Source organism: Typopeltis vanoorti, chromosome 12 (genome assembly GCF_054136105.1).
Source record: "Typopeltis vanoorti isolate ZY-2024b chromosome 12, IOZ_Tvanoo_1.0, whole genome shotgun sequence".
Taxonomy (NCBI): domain Eukaryota; kingdom Metazoa; phylum Arthropoda; class Arachnida; order Uropygi; family Thelyphonidae; genus Typopeltis; species Typopeltis vanoorti.
The window spans coordinates 45,498,765-45,516,576 of NC_143560.1; the positions used below are offsets into that span (position 1 = coordinate 45,498,765).

Here is a 17,812-nt window from a genome sequence, read left to right on the forward strand (position 1 = left end):
AACATGCACACAAAAACTTACAATACTAAGCCCAACCACGTGGGTGACAATACAGTCCTATCAAGCTGGAGCGCCCTCTAAGGGCAGTTGTAGGTGGCCTGGAATGTAAGGTGGGACCTCTGGTGATGACTGTTTCCCAAATCTTTGGAAGCTTAATGCAACCGTATTTGTTAAGATTTGGTTGGTTTTTGAGAGCTGCTGCTGCTTCTAAGAAAAGTCTCTCTTTCTTGAATTTGCTGTGGTGGAGCATGGCAGTTTTCTTCCATGATACTCTGTGGGTGGTGTCCAAAACGTGGTCAGCCAAGTCTGAATGGCCACAGTTGTGTTTAACGATGTACGACTTGTGTTCCTCCAGGCGGATGGATGCCAACATAATGACCTCACAGCACTTAAGCCTCTACACAAGAATTCTAATCATCCATGGAGAAGAGTTAGCACGCAAATCCAAGCAATACGGTAAGTCAAAACTACGACCATCTAGACAACTTAATAGGCTGGCCTTTTTAAAAAGATGTCGGGATACAAGAGTGATACCGAAATGTGTTAAAATGAAGATCAATTTCTGTTCCAAAAAAGCACTCCGGATATACAAACGTGCCAGCTTAGCATTACTACGCGAGCAAATCGCCTCTACTCGTGCCGCCCTCGCAGTGACGAACGCCGCCATCGGCTCCTTACAAGCGGAGCTCTCCACCGTTCTTAACCCTGAACTTTGGTCAATTCTCTCTGATATTTCGGAAACTTCCGCACAGAGAGAATTTCAGAAAATAAAAAACAAACACGTCAAGAAATACAACAACCTGGTTAAAGACAAGCCACAACCACAAATTCAACCGCTCCAGACAGTAATAAACCTCTCGTCCAAAAGGCTCAACGATGATGCCGTCAGCGCCCGTTGCCTCGGCCGTAATTTTGCCGTCGCCCCGAAAGAAGTGCCGGTACTCGATGTAATGGTTAACGTCGAACGGGGGATCGGTCGCTTACCGTCGGAGGTAGCCAACAACATCAGACTCGACGTAGCCAACATACTCGTTCACTCTTCGCCTCCCAAAAGTAACTTATCTTATTCCCAACGCATGGCTCTCCAGAAACTACGCAAAGAAAAAAGTATCGTCATCACCAGAGCGGATAAAGGTAATGCCACAGTTGTCCTTAATACCAGCGAATACAATCGTAAAATGAACATTATCCTCCGCGATCGCGCTACCTACATCCCGCTAGAACACGACCCCACAAAAACGCAAGTTAAGAAATTAAAAATCTTACTTAAAAAAGTAACCTCCTGGCCCCCCGACGTCACGAAAAAACTTAAACCTTTCCGCTCCCGTCCCCCCCGAATATACGGTTTACCAAAAATCCACAAACCTAATTCCCCACTCAGGCCTATAGTAGATGCCACCAATGCACCTTGTTACAGACTGTCTAAACAGCTGGCCAACTCTCTGTCCCCCCTCACCGGAAATTCAGCTTCCTATATAAAAAACTCGACCCACTTTAAAGCCCTCACAGAAAATTTAACCTTGAATAATACAGACATATTAGTAAGCTTTGATATCTCCTCCTTGTTTACCAATATTCCCTTAACTGACACTTTATCTCTCTTAGAAAACCTTTTTCCCTCTGACATCTTAGATCTCTTTTCCTTTGCCATCAACTCTGGGTATTTCGCTTGGAATAACAAAATCTACAAGCAGATAGAGGGAACTGCCATGGGCTCCCCCCTCTCACCCCCCCTTGCCAATTTCTATATGGAAGATTTCGAAAAACGAGCCATAGACTCAGCCCCACTCAAATCGTCTATCTGGCTTAGATATGTAGATGATGTGTTCTCTATTTGGCCTCATGGCCCAGACACGTTAGATTCCTTCCTTGGTCATCTCAATAGCCTACATCCAAGAATCCAGTTTACTATGGAAAAGGAAAAGAACAATTGTTTACCCTTCCTAGACACCTTAGTCACGCGCCTACCTAATGATACACTTGCCTTCACTGTATACAGAAAACCCACACACACAGGCAGATACATTCACAAACTCTCCCACCACCACCCCTCACAAGAATATGGCATCATTAAAACCCTTACCAAGAGAGCCCACAATCTTTGTTCCAGTGGAACCGCCCTCACTACTGAGCTTAACCACATACACAGAACTTTCCTCTCCAATGGCTACAGCGAACACAGCATCAAAAAAATAATAAATTCCTCCCCCATTCCCTGTCCCTCTCTTCAACAAGAATTCAAAAATGCCATCACCATACCCTACATCCGTGGTACTTCGGAAAAAATAGCCAAGATACTAAAAAAGTATAACCTACACACAGTATATAAGCCCTACCGCAAACTGGCTACCCTTATCCGTTCTACAAAAGATCAGCTCCCTCCTCTCTCTCTGCCTGGAGTTTACAAAGTACCCTGTTCCTGTAAGCTTGCGTACTTTGGACAGACAGGCAGATCAGCATCCATCCGCCTGGAGGAACACAAGTCGTACATCGTTAAACACAACTATGGCCATTCAGGCTTGGCTGACCACGTTTTGGACACCACCCACAGAGTATCATGGAAGAAAACCGCCATGCTCCACCACAGCAAATTCAAGAAAGAGAGACTTTTCTTAGAAGCAGCAGCAGCTCTCAAAAACCAACCAAATCTTAACAAATACGGTTGCATTAAGCTTCCGAAGATTTGGGAAACAGTCATCACCAGAGGTCCCACTTTACATTCCAGGCCACCTACAACTGCCCTTAGAGGGCGCTCCACCTAGATAGGACTGTATTGTCACCCACGTGGTTGGGCTTAGTATTGTAAGTTTTTGTGTGCATGTTACATTAATTGTCTTTGTAATCCCCGTAGATGTCCTAGTGACTAGGACGAAATATAGGAAGTATTAAATTCTATTTTAATTCTTTTTGAGTGTTGTAAAAAATCCATTAAACCTCCAACATAATAGGGTTCCACAGTTGGTTCCATAATCTATACTTCAATGATATTGCAAACAGTTTAATTCAGTTTGTCACTTAGTTTTCCCTTTTTAGTCATTTTCTGACCATAGGGGACTTTGTAGGCATTGCCCACAAAGAATTCCTGGTGAGATTTTTACAGGGTCATTCACCATTGCTTTCCCCCCCCCCCCAATTTTATGCAGACCAGCATATGGCTGGGACGTATTCATGTCTGTAATCCATGTGTGTTCACAGGGCCAGTTTGCCTGTTCTGGGGGACGAAAAACCCAGTTTTCGGGTGGAAAAACCCCTACCTCCATATGAGACCGGCTAACTCACCTTTAGTCGAAAGAGATGAAGATAAAGGTTCCTCACTTCATTGATGGGAATCGAACCCAGGTCTTTCCAACCAAAGGATTTCATCTATACTGACTGAGCCTCCATAGCTCAGTAGTTTGTTGAATGATGCAAACTGGAGTAGGAGGTTGTTCAAAAAATGTATCAGGGATGATGTCTTATTTCACCTTCCTGTGCCTCAGAGGGTACACTGCAGTGTAGCAAAGACAACAGAAGACTGCTGCAATAATACGGAGCTGATGATAAATAGAAAAAATAATAAGATAGATGTTCTCTTATACAAGCCTTTAACCAGACCCCACATGTTGTTACATCCTGATACCTTAAGAATATATATCATATATTCTTAAGGTATACAGAATATATCATGTTACACCATGATAGCTTGGAGTAACATGAGGAGAAAATAAATTAAGAACCCTGCATAAAAGCTAATAGATGAATTATTTAAAAGAAAAGGAAATATTCTTGCATCCAATAAAATATATAAAATATAAAGGTGTTTGTTGAAATAACTAACAAAAAGAAAGAATATATTAATGTTGTAATATGATATAAAAGAGAAAATTTAACTAAATAAGACAGAAAAGGATTAGTCATAAGAGATGGTATGTGACAGGCTAGAGATTAAAATATTAAGTAAGTTCATAGAGAAATTTTGGAAAGGGGATTAAGTTAGAGGCTAGCAAAAGAAAAACAACAGACTATCGCTCAGGGCTGATTCCCGGATTGAGACATAGTTACGGGCTCACCGACCAAAGGAAGTTTGGCAGAAAAACGCCACCCTAATTGGTCGGTGAAGTAAAATCAAATATGGGATGGGGAAAAGAAGTTAAAGAAGATGCTGTTAGGAGAGCAGGTATAAAAGGGTTGAAAATCCCCCCCCCCACGAGGCTTTTTAGACTTTTAGGCTTTTAGACCTATTTGGCTTTTGGTTTCGTTCCAGGAGAGTTCTTCGCGAGCTCCTTCGTATGGGTTTCACGGTGTTTCCTGAGTGGCGAGATAGGGGTTATATCTCCGTCGTCACAACACGGAAACGAAAGTGAGCAGGATTTCGATTCCGTACTTCCTATGTAAGAAGTGAAGAATGCCATATAGTCAAAGAAAAGAAAGCATATTCTTTGTGTTTCAACTTCAGTGACAACCACGAAAAAGAGAAAGCTGTAAAGAAATCGATATCCACGTCGCGAGTTGCACAGCCGTTATTTAGACGATTCAAAGTGTGTCCTGAATAACGAAAGGTAAAGACTGCGTAGGCATAGTTCAATTCAAAAGGGAACATAGGAGAAGCAGATTATCGGAGAGGTTATACCAGGATACTTCAATCAGAAAAAGATGATAGAGGCCCATATGGCAAACTCAGGAAAGAAAGGTACTGAAAATTATATCTCATGTTAACTAAGATTCGTCTGTATTAGTTATCATTATTCTAATACTGAACTGTTGAAGTGACCAAGAAAACAATACTAGGACTTTAGTATCTGACAGAATATACTGCAAGTAAGCTGGCTAGTGTTAATGTTATATGAGTAATTAAGTGTCCTGAGAATTTTGCATGTCTATTATATTGTATAAGAAAGTTTAAATGTCATAGTTATGTATTAGTGCAGTAAATGGTTTAGTTAAGCTACTTAAGTTTGGATAGTTAAATAGTGTGAATTAATCTTATATGTCCATGTCATATGAAGTTATGTGTTGAATGTGTATGGCGGCATGATTGTAATACCCATTATAGGATCATAGCTTAATTATTTATGATAAGCTAATGTCAGTTTGTAAATATTTAGTATAGCATTCAATTGAGTAATAACTAAAATTTGAATTGTACCATGTTAAGGAATTTAATAAACCTTTTGTCCAATGATAAAACAGTTGTCTGAAATTGCTGTCCAATGCACCACTTGAAAAATATGAACCTAATCACGCGGGAAATCAATGTGTTAAGAAACGAGATAAAGTGTCACGACTGCAACATAGTTACACTTTCTGACATATTTTAGTTCTTTCTCCTTGTTTTTGTATATAATATCTCAAACTAAATATCCCAAAAGGTGCAGTATAATACAAATATTAGGGGTACTAAGGGGAGAAATAACTAAGTATTAGTAAAAATTTTGGTGATATCTCAAGCATAGATAATAGTAGAACATAGATGAAAGGAAATTACTAGTTAGAATAAAAATCATAAAATGGGACACAACAATGTGCCTCTGAAGCCTTGGGGCAACATTTCCATTCCCATATCAAAAGTACCATTACAGATTCAGAATTCTAGTCACCAACTACAAGATACCTTTTTCCCAGCTGGTTCCGAGTTAAACAACCTTTGGAATAAGCAAGTAAAGTTTTTTTCCTCTCTTAGAAACTCACGTGTTTAATCATCCAAATGGTCACACAGATAAAATATATCAATTAATTTATGCTTTGTATCCATGTTGATCTAACAGTACTGAACTGTTATTTCACTTTCAATGGACACTTCACATCCATGTAATAATTGATGTGTAAACAAGTTGAAGCTAGCACAATAGTTGATCCCAGAACTCAGATAAACTGACTGCAAAATTCAAACTATTTCATATAACAATACCATATTGTAAATTATAACAGATAAATGATTTGTTTTTTATAAATTATAACAGGCAAATAATTTTTGTTTTAATTCTCTATCCATGCATAAGCAAACAAAGTTAGTATGGGATGTGTTTTCATGACTCTTCTAACTGTATATAGAGGCCGTTGAATTCGTTATCAACTGCCTCGGTATCCCATAATGAAGAGTACATTTCCTTTCAGACAAGTGTATATTGCTGTACATTATGGGAAAGGTCACTACCCAAGACTGGTTTTGACATTTATTGAAGTGAAAAAGTGAAGGAATGCTCATCATAGGCCTAGAGTAGTATAGGGGTGCTAAAGAACCTGATAGTATTAGAAGAAAGAAAAGAAAGATGCATAGTACAAGACAGAGGAAAAAGGCCTCTCAACTCCTTTAAATTTAACATCATGTAGCACCAAAGGCTATTTTTTTACCTCTTTTTTTCACCAATTTCATATAGCTGAATCAAAAGACCAAATGGAACCAAAATTCAGAGACAACTGATATTCAGGTGGTTAGCCTTTTAGTTAACCTCAAGTTAACCTTCACTACCTGGGATTGCTCTCCAGTCATCCCTGCAGCAAACCATAAGCCCACAGTGAGCTAAGAGAATGGAACAGTGTGAAAATCTCCCATAATAAGAATAGAGAGAATTTATATTCTCTGATAAATATTGCATAACATAGGTAATCTGCACCACCACACAAAATTTCACAGCTCACCAAATTAGACAAGAACAACCGAATTTCCATAAATACGATGTTATAAAGCATTCGCATGTCACTGCTGATTTTCAAAGCCATGTTTTTTCCTAACTTTCCATAAATGATATTTTAACTCTTTAATTATAAATACTGAAAAGTATACATACTGGAAAGGATCAGATGATGTCAAGCAGAAAAGAGTAGATTTTCTTATAAACAAAAGTATAGCAAACTAGGTTACGAAATATGCAGGAATATCAGATCAGGTAGCATATATCATAGTGCAATCAGAATAGAAAACCAATAAAATAATACAAATATGTGCACCAACCAGCAGGAGAAAAGTGTACAAGGAAAAGTGGCATAGGAGAACAAAATGAAAGAGGAAATATGATGCTAAGCTTTATGATGTGGAACCAGTTGAATGCTATAAACATGTTTCACAAGAAAATACCAAACCGAAAATGGACATTTTTATGGACAAGATTAGTTCAGATGGACAAACAAAAAGTGAAATAGATTATATTTTATCATCTCATATAAGAATAACATTTAAAAATGTTTCAGTCATCAATCAAGTCATATATGCATAGGAAGTTATCACAGAACAGTTAGAAGGGAAAATAACAATAGAAGAAAAAAATTACAGGATGAAAGAGAATATAAAGGGTGGGTGTCCAATAAGCTGATGTAGGGTAGAACGAATTACATCATTCTATAATCCTATAATAAAACATTTATGAGAAGATTTTTGTTTAAAAAATATAAAAATAATTAACCAATAAAAACATTGCCTATATACACTGATAGCTTAGTAAATTATTATTATTAAGAGAGACCTGAAGGGAGTCAGGGACACATCGAGGGAGGCCACATACTACATGCATCAGCTATCATTCTTATTCTTGAATTCATTCACACTGCTTGCATACACAACATTCACTGGCACTCCATTCCAATCATTCACCACCCTATGAGAGAAAAATCTAGTCCTCACCCCCTTCTTAGCAGAATTCATTCTCAGCTTCCAAGGATGCCAAACTGAAATCCTGTATGACCCTTTCAAAAGTTTGTATGTCTCAATCATATCATCTCCTCTTTCTTCTAGCGCATACAGTATACAAATTCTCAATGTATCCTGTAGTATTCCACAATCCTGATATCATTTTTAACACTCTCTTCACTGTATCAGAATCACAGCAGAAGCCAGGAGACCAGACCTGTGCACAATAGTCAGATGTGAATAGAATAGAGAAGAATAGAAGAAAGAAAGAATAGAATTATAGAGAGAGCATATTCATAGAACTAATAATGTTGATCAGATGATTCATTGAGATGTGGCAAGAAATGTGCAATGATGAAGCTAAGCAAGCAAATCATCTCTGCAATTTGTTATTTTTATTTTAGTTTTTTGTTTTCTAAGAATAATTTTCTTTAATTAATAATGATTGCTATTAGAGTATCCTTGTATTAGTGTATTTCTTTATGTAGTAATAAATCCTGGATATGCTAATATTTTATTTGAGATCACCAAATAGTATTTTTCTTGTAAAACAATTGATTTTTCTGTCAAAACAGATGTTTCTTCACAGGAGTAAATGGATTTTTAGTCACTACATCTATTGTGTCCAGAGACTGGAATGAAAAAGTAGAATTAAAGGAAGTGTGGAGGAATAATAACAGGTATAGAAATACTGACAATTCATTGAAGTTTCTTTATACAAATGCCAAGGGTATCAGGAATAAATAAGATTAATTAGTGGCATTGATAGCCTCAGCTAGTCAAAAGATTATTGGGATCAGTGAAACATGGTTGAATGAAGATTACATACCAACAAGAATAGAAATAGAAGGATATAGTGTATTTTGGTAGTACAGGAAGGGCAAATGCAGTAGTGGAGTATTGCTTATGGTAAGTGATGAGTTGTGTCCTCTCAGAGTTGAGGATTTGGAGGAGAAAATGGCACTGATGGTACTGAGAGTATATGGTGTAAGGTGGAGGGTAGGCAGGCAGATTAGGATATTTAGTGGATGTTGCTATAGGACAGGGAATACAGAGTTTGAGGAGCAAGAAATGTTTAGGCAGTTGAGTTTGGCAAGTGCAAAATGAATGATCATTATTTCTGGAATTCTCGATCTGGTCCTGGTATCAGAGAACCTAAGCCCCCACCCACCCAGCTGGAGAGAGTGACTGCAGTCTTGAGTGGATGAGTAGACATGCAGAAGTGTCAAGAAGAAAGGAATTTATGTGGAATTATATGGTGGAAGAACTGGATGAATGCGATATCATCAGTACATGGGAACTAGTGAAGGAATATTTATTAGCATCAATGGAAAGTTGTATGCCTCAAGTGAAAAAGAGAACAAGATTTGGTCTAAAGTGGATGACTAAAGATATCAAATGGAACTACAGATGAAAAGGGGGTTATGGAAAAAGCAAAAGGAGAAGGGTGGAGAGCAGTTACTTAAGGAATATAAGACTCAGGCTAAGAAAGTAAATAGCATGGTAAGGAAAGCAAAACTTGAATATAAGAAGAGCCCTGAGATCAGAGGAAAATCTGAAGAAATTCTTTCATTATGTGGCAATATTGTTAGATGAAAATGGGGGTAAAGTGACTGATGCAGAACAAAGTGGAGCTGTTTAATGATCGCTTCATTGGGATATTTCATCCTGGAAAAGAAGAATTTATTACCAGAGGGAATGGAGAGGGTGTCAAGGTTTGGAAGTGTAAGAAGAGATTGGGTTACAAATACTAAGTTCTCAGGATGCCAATAAGGCAATGGGACTGGATGGGATTTCACTATGTGTGTTTTAAAGAATGTGCTAAGGAAATGAGAACTCTATTGCCTTGGCTTTTCAATGAGAGTTTGGCTATGGGAAAGGTGCCCAAGGAGTGGATGGAGGGAAAGAGTCCTGCTGCATGAGGGTGGTCATCGTAGAATAGAAATGTCAAACTGTAGGCCAATTTATATTTCTTCTGTAGTTGTTAAGATTTTGAAGAGATTGTACACAGCATTTTATGAGGGAAGGAAAGGCATATACTGTTTTTTTTTTTTTTTTCACAAAGACATTTGACAGGGTGCCACATGATAAGTGATATTTAAGTTACAGTATTATGAGTTTGGATATCAAGTTAGTGAACCGGATTGGGACAGGATGTCAATAAAGCAATGGGACTGGATGGGATTTCATCATGTGTGTGTTTAGAGAATGTGCTAAGGAAATTAGAGTTCTATTGCCTTGGCTTTTCAATGAAAAAGTCTGACTATATAAGGCTAGTGAACTGAATTGCGATTGACTATCTGATAGGTAGCAGAAAGTTTTGTGTAGAACGGAGCAGTATCAAGGAAGAAGGTTATACATGTAGGATCTCACAAGGCTCAGTATTGGGACCTCTATTGTTTAACCTTTATATCAATGAGTTGCAGTGCCACATGAAAAGTGAACTGGATTGGGGGATTTGCTCAGGAACTGAATCAGGTTAGTGAACAGGACTGAGGGATTGGCTGTCTGATAGGTATCAGAGAATTGTGTACAAGGGAACAGTATCAAGGAAGCAATATGTTACAAGTAGTGTCCCTCAAGGCTCAGTATTGGGACCTGCATTATTCATTTATATCAATGACACTGTCAATGGATTGTAGGGAGATATTCAGCTGCTTGTAGATGATGTGAAGCTAGGAAGATTTATTAATAACAGTGTCAATGTGGTATCTGTTCAGGAAGATTTGAATAAGCTGGACAGATGAGTAAATGAATGGGGATATTAGTTTAATGCAACTAAATGTAAAGTCTTGAACTGTACTAGAGGAAAGTTGGAGGAACTGAACTAGGAGTGGAAGGGGCAAAGGACCTTGGGATGATGACTGATGGGAACTTGAAGTTTAGAAAACATATCACAAAAGGTGGTGAAAACCCTGATCAGAATACATCTGGATTATCTTGGATTTGGTTGCCAGGATTTAAAGGGGACAAATCAACAAAAAGAGTGCAAAGGCAGGTAACAAATAGAATGGTAGATAAGAGGATAGACTGAGGACGTGTGGACTGCACAGAGTTTGGTCGATAGAAGGAGGATAGCTGATATGATTTAGACATTTAAACTGTTGGGGGGGGGGGTTACAGGATTGACACTGGGGAGTTCTTTTGTATGGTAGATCAAGAGGGAGGAACAAGGATAAGGAGAAATTCCTTGAAGTTATGAATGGAAGCAGTGAGTAAGAGGGTAAGGAGTGGTTTTCGGACTGTAGAATGCATTACTTCATAGAGTAGTGATGGCAAGAACAGTGAATGAATTCAAGTATGGTATGGTAGACTGTGTTGTTTAAGATGGGCCTCCCGTGATGAGTCTTATGACTCCATGTAAGTGAATAATAATAATAATTCAAAAAAATGGCAGGAACACTTCTAGAGTCAACACATATAGTTAAACTTACCTCTAGTTTCAAGGCTAAAAGCCATGAATGCAGCACTTGCTTTGATGTTGTTTCCATGGGAATGTGATGTCCCTACAGTAATTCCCAAAATCCATCCCTAAAATTAAAATGTTAAAACTGTATATGATATATGTTAACATATGTGAATCAGCTGCTTTATTAATAGTACATTTCTTAATATCTGATGACACCATTATGGAGTTATCATATTATCATTATCAGATTAATGTTTAATTATACAGTTACATGATTTCTGATTGTGAACTTTTACTGAGGTAAACAGAATAGATGGTTGTGCTAAGGGAAGGGCAAAACATCAAAATATGAAGCTAAGCCCAAAGCAAGCAAGATCAAAGCAATGAAAACCTACATTTCTGCCTATTTAGTGAAAGTACCATCATAGCATAATAACCAAATGTTATGGATCCATTTATTTAACTTTATTTCTAATAAAGCATAATCAGAAACAGTTGGTTAGTACATATCCTAATTTAAATGAAATGCTGTTATTATTTATCCAAAAGCCTGAATGTACAATTAAGATTTTAATGACATCCATGGGTAACTTTCATTGTGTGCATTACTCACCTACTGATTATGTTAGACCCATGTTAGCATTATGCTCTTATAAGCTATTATTAAGGGTTAATAGAAAAGGTAGCCAGCAAAGGTTGGCTGATTTGTAGTCTCTGCTACTAATGGCTCACATATTAACACAAAAAGTTAAGTCTGAGCACAGTTAGTAGTTGGAAGGGACCAATCGTTTGATGCTGTTGGCACCCTGCTGAGGACTGGCCATTCTCACAGAGTTAACTTGTCTGTAAATTGATATATGTCAGACCTCTGTACCCTCAAGGACATGTGGGAATATGAAAAATAGATAAGTAACAGGGACCAAATTTTAGCACAAAAAAAAGGTGTTTTTAACTGTTAACTGTGTATAAAAAATAATCTTAAACAAAAACTAATTTTTACACAACCATTAATGCCTATGCTGCTTAAATGATGACTAATACCATGGATTTCACAGAGAAATTTTAGGAGCCCTGGAAAAGGAAGTTTTATTATCATGTGTGTTCTAAGCGAAAACTAATTTTTGTATCAGCATTATTTGCTGACACAAAAATTAGAAATTAAAAAAAAAAAGAATGAAAGATATTAAAAAAAAAGAATGAAAGATACATTTATTTTGATAACATGCAGACTGAAAGGGACCACACAGACCACTCCAAAACAGTAGTAATATTTACATAAGGGGGATATTATGAAAGAATCAAAGAAATATTTAACATATATCAAGTACTAACCCACATGTTCAAACTAGCCTCCTTTATCTGCTCTCCTAAGGATAAAGGTTCATTCATTAGCAATATCAGAAGCATATAAGATATTCACTGACAATATAAACTGCCTATTATGGACAAACTAGCAAAAATCTGAGCTAAATGACAAGAAACTGATTTATATATATTTATAAATTAATATAGAAAAAGCAGACTAGCACACCATCTACTTAACATCCTTCATGCAGTAAGATGAAGAAAAATCACTACTTTAAATAACTGCTTCAAAGTGCTTTAAAGTAGTGATTTTTAGAATGAAAAAATTTTCACATTTAATTCTAAACCAAAAATCTGACTACGATATGTCAATGAAGTCTTTGCTGTCTGGGGTCGTTCTGAACAAGAACTACACTTGTTTCTAGATAAAATCAACCTTCTTCATCCTTGCATCAAATTCACGCTAGAAAGATAATCTCCACAGGGTATCTCCTTCCGGAATGTACACATCCAAAGAAAAGAAGAATGGTTCTATCTCCACTTCTGTCTATCACAAGCCAACATTTTCAGGCCGCTACATTAACAATTCTTCGGCTCATCATCCATCTGAAAAATTTGGCATCATTAAATCATTAGTAACCAGAGCACACAAACTCTGCTCCTCCGAAGAACCTTTAAACCAAGAATTTGAAACAATCAAAAATACAGCCATACAAAATGGGTACAACCCAAAAATAACTCAAAAAATCATCAATCACTTCCCCACACATCAACCTATAAAAGAACAAGCCTGTAGGATTCCCATACCTTATGTCAAAGGCATTTCCAAATGTCTTTCAAAAATTATGAGGAAATATAAATCGGCTGCTACCTACAAACCAATCAACCAGATCCACAACTGGTTACCTTCTCCTAAAGAAAAACTCTCACCTCTGATGCTACCTGGCATGTATAAGGTCCCATGTTCCTGTAAATTGTCCTACTATGGACAGACAGGTAGATCTATTAGCAAACGCATTTCAGAACATCAAGACCATATTCGTCTTATCAAACAGCTGAAGTCTGACCTCGTGCAACACGGAATTGAAAACCCAAACCATAGGATCCATTGGAAAAAGACCAAACTTCTACATAGATCTTTATATAAACATGAACATTTATATAAAGAAAATGCTGAAGCCCTACGTCACAGACCCAATTTGAACTGTAATGACGTTCTTATTATCCCTAAAGTTTGGAAAATTGTCATCCTAAATTGTGTAAAATAATTTTATATATGTTATCTCATTTTAATGTAACCTCCCCCTTTTTTTCAGATATATTAAAATTTCATTCTATAACACGCTACTGCAAGATCTTTATATAAACATGAACATTTATATAAAGAAAATGCTGAAGCCCTACGTCACAGACCCAATTTGAACTGTAATGACGTTCTTATTATCCCTAAAGTTTGGAAAATTGTCATCCTAAATTGTGTAAAATAATTTTATATATGTTATCTCATTTTAATGTAACCTCCCCCTTTTTTTCAGATATATTAAAATTTCATTCTATAACACGCTACTGCAAGATCTTTATATAAACATGAACATTTATATAAAGAAAATGCTGAAGCCCTACGTCACAGACCCAATTTGAACTGTAATGACGTTCTTATTATCCCTAAAGTTTGGAAAATTGTCATCCTAAATTGTGTAAAATAATTTTATATATGTTATCTCATTTTAATGTAACCTCCCCCTTTTTTTCAGATATATTAAAATTTCATTCTATAACACGCTACTGCACGCACACACAGAGGGATTCCATTGTAAGCATGCACCCTAACTGTATGCGATTCCTAGTATTGTTTGAATTAACTGTACTTTAGGTGTCCTATGATACTTAGGATGAAATATTAACTTATTAAAAAATCTTATTACTGTGGTTACGTGTGTATGTTTAGTCATTAGTGAGACCTGGCTAGCAGAACCAGACATACTAACTGGTATCGAGTGTAAAGGGTACACCATTTTTTAGAAAGGATAGGAGAGGAGAGGGCATGCTGCAAGTGATATCGGATGACTTGAATCCAGTTAGAGTTGAGACCTACAATTATAGTACTACTACTAACAGTATTTCATGTGGCAGTGAGTTTGAAGCCATCTGGTGTGAGGTGGAATCTAACAAAATCAATTACATAGCGGTGTGTTGTTACAGATCTGGTGGATCGGTTGCTAGTGATGAAGAAATGCATTACCAAATAGAAAGGATGAGTGCAAAAAAGAGTAATCATAATGGGAGACTTTAATTATCCAAATATTGATTGAGTAGCAGTAGAATCTCATGAGAAGAATGAAAATGCATTTATCGAGCTGTTGCAGGACAACTTCCTCAAACAACATGTGACAGAAGGAACTCGAGAGCAAAGAGTGTTAGATTTGATTATAGTGTCAGAGGGCGTTTCAGTTAAAAGATGTACCTATTCTGCCTCTGGTTGGTGACAGCGATGATGCAATACTCACTTGCGAAGTGACTAAGTCGATGAATGTTCCATTCAGAAAAGGTTACATGCTGAACTACAAAGCAACAGGAAATTATGACCAACTGAGGGGTATACTGAGTTCAGTGGAATGGGATCAGTTGATGGATGGGAAGAATATCGACAGTGCGTGGAAACCATTTAAACAATACTTAAATGATGAGATATTAGAGTGTGTCCTGAGAGCTCGAAGAATAAATAGGGTAGGAGTCCAATGGATGTGTAATCTTATTAAGCAACAGATTTGTAAGAAAAGGATGATGTGGAAGGAATACCATGTGCATAAGGATGATGTGCATTATGAAAATTATAAGCAGCAGGCTAGAATAGTCACAACTGTTGTATGGAAAACAAAGTCTGAGTATGAAAAGAAACTGGCTCTGCACACTAAAGACAACCAACAAGAATTCAATCGATATGCTGCAAGAAAAAGAAAAAACATGAATCTGAAAGATTAACTCTTCTAAATGCAGATGGAGTGAGGGTTAGATGAAGAAGAGGTTGTTCAACTAATGCATACCCATTCTGTTAAAGTTATCAACCTGGTGTATGGGACATTGAGTTCTCTGCTACCTCTTCACTGGATGAAGAAACTCAGGTATGAGGATGAGGTATTAAAGCTGTTGCACAAACTTAATAAAAATTCAGCAATAAGGACTGATGGGGTATCAGCACGTGCAAAAAGAGTGTTCAGCTGAACTGCCTATTCCTTTGACCAGGCAGTTTAATATGAGTCTCAGAACAGAGAAAATTCTGCAGGAATGGAAAGAATGTATGGTAATTCCATTGCACAAGGGTGGTGTAAAGACAGATGTGTCCAACTACTGTATTTATTGAATATAACTCATACATTTTTTCCCAAAATTGAAGCTAAAAAATTGTGTGCAGGGATTTTTGGAAACTAAAGTTTTCAGAAAAAAACTGAAAACAGGTATGACTTAGAATCTCCTATTCACTATCGCTACTTCTGGCCTCAAGAGCAGTTTCCTTGTGTGCATCGTCAAAGTCATCTATCCAAATAGCATCATCTTCTTTCCCATTATTTCAAACAAAAATTACCAGTAATTTACAAGACTTGAGATACATAGTGAACAATCCTTCACGAATGACTAATAAGAAGTGAAAGCAGAGCATGAAACGGACAGCAATGGTAAGCCAGTATAGATAGAGGAACTATGAAGATGTGAATATGATTGGTGCGGTATTAACAAAAGATTGTGGGGACCCCAACGACAAAGGCAAGCCGACAATTGTTAAGTTGAAATGTTAATTCTCTTCAACCAAATTCCATAATATCTGAAACTGCCATAGCAACATTCACTATATATTTCTTAGTTTTACATGTTCATGACGGGGTGGTGTTTTGCCCGTTTATCTTTCCAACGGAACTTCTCATTACCATTTGTGTACCACTTCTGCATCGTGCAGGGTGTGCTCAACTCACACAAAGCTTCAACCCTTCAATTGAATTTTATTGCTGCTTGTTTGCCTGCCGCTTTCTTGTCAAGCTGCGTGGGCGGACTCTCACACACATTATATGACATGTTTCAATTTGTGGTAGAATTTTATTTGAAGTTAGCCTTTGTGATCGGTCTTTGAAAATTGACATTGAAAATTTAAATGCAATCAAACAAATCCTTATTTCATGTAATTGAAAAATTGAACAATAGTTTTTAGTTAGATACTGTGTTTGCTGGTGCAACATATGGCTTTGCTTGAGTCTAGTTCCTATGCGAGGGAACACGATTCTTCAGTTAATACCTTTTTTATCCCAGTTGTCTCTAATTGCACTATTTTTTGAAAAATATATTACACAGACTGCAAATGTCTCTATATATTATTCAGTGATACAATAAAACTACTTGTTTTTCTTGCACCTGCAGTATAGTGGCTGTTGGAGAGGACGTGTTGTGTACTGTGGTGGGGGATGAGTTACTATCATCCATACGTGAATGTTTAAACTTTTTTCCGTGTGTGAGGAATATGTGAAACTTTTTAATTTTTTTATCCTAAAGTAAAATCAGGAGTGTGGGTTATACATGAGAGCAAATTATATCCAAGCAAATATGGTATTCACCAATTAGTATTTCAGGAGTGGTGGTGAAGATTTTGGAAAAGTTGGTTAGGGCTTGCATTCAGAAACAGGTTGACAGTGAATCTCTACTTTGCAACAAGCAACATGGGTTTACTAAGGGAAGGTCATGTTTTAGCTACTTGCTCACATTTTATAACAATGTTACCATTGAACTAGACAAGGAGAATGGATACACTATGATACTTTTGGATTCTGCTAAGGTTTTTGACAGAATACAGCATGGTACACTGTTGCATAAATTGGAGAATATGAGTTTGGATTATAGAATATTAGCATAGATAAGAGGATGGTTGATTGACAGATATCAAAAGGTGGTATATGGGGGATGTGAGTCTGCAAGATTTAAGGTAACCTGTGATGTACCAGTCTGCACAGTTAGACTAGTGGTCATGCGCTTCACAACCATGTGCCTGGGGAAGGATTGCCCTAGGTTCAATTCCTGTCGATGACGTGAGGAGCTTAAGGATCTTCCTCAGCCATAGCCAAGTTAGCTGGTCTTGGGCATGGACAGCAGAATCTCCCCCCCCAGTTTATCTGGGGTTTTTCATCCTGCAAGCAGGCAAACCAGCCCCATGAACATACACGGATTACAGTCATAAATATCTCCCTTAGGGGATGCAGCAGAGGAGTGGTGAACCGGCTGCATTAATACGTGAGTAATCCCCTCATTAGGAAGGGACTCAACCCGTCCTAGGACAGATGAGAGGGATAGATAGATAGTGGTGTACCACAAGGATCAGTGCTTGGTCCACTGTTATTCATTCTATACATTAATGATGTTGGGAAGAATTTTACAAGCAACATACAGCTATTTGCTGATGATGCAAAGATAGGTAGGGTAATCAGGAATGCTGCTGCTATGCGGTACTTGAAGAA

At 37.4% G+C, this 17,812-nt stretch overlaps 1 protein-coding gene across 1 annotated transcript in view; it reads right to left on the minus strand.

The window, feature by feature from the left end:
- The window catches only part of pod1 (coronin), a 434,089-nt gene that overhangs the window by 399,460 nt on the left and 16,817 nt on the right, over positions 1 to 17,812 (minus strand). Inside the window, exon 3 of the mRNA XM_090401146.1 lies at positions 11,038 to 11,134. Within this exon, the coding sequence (XP_090257272.1) occupies positions 11,038 to 11,134 (97 nt within the window). The remainder of the gene's footprint in view (positions 1 to 11,037; positions 11,135 to 17,812) is intronic.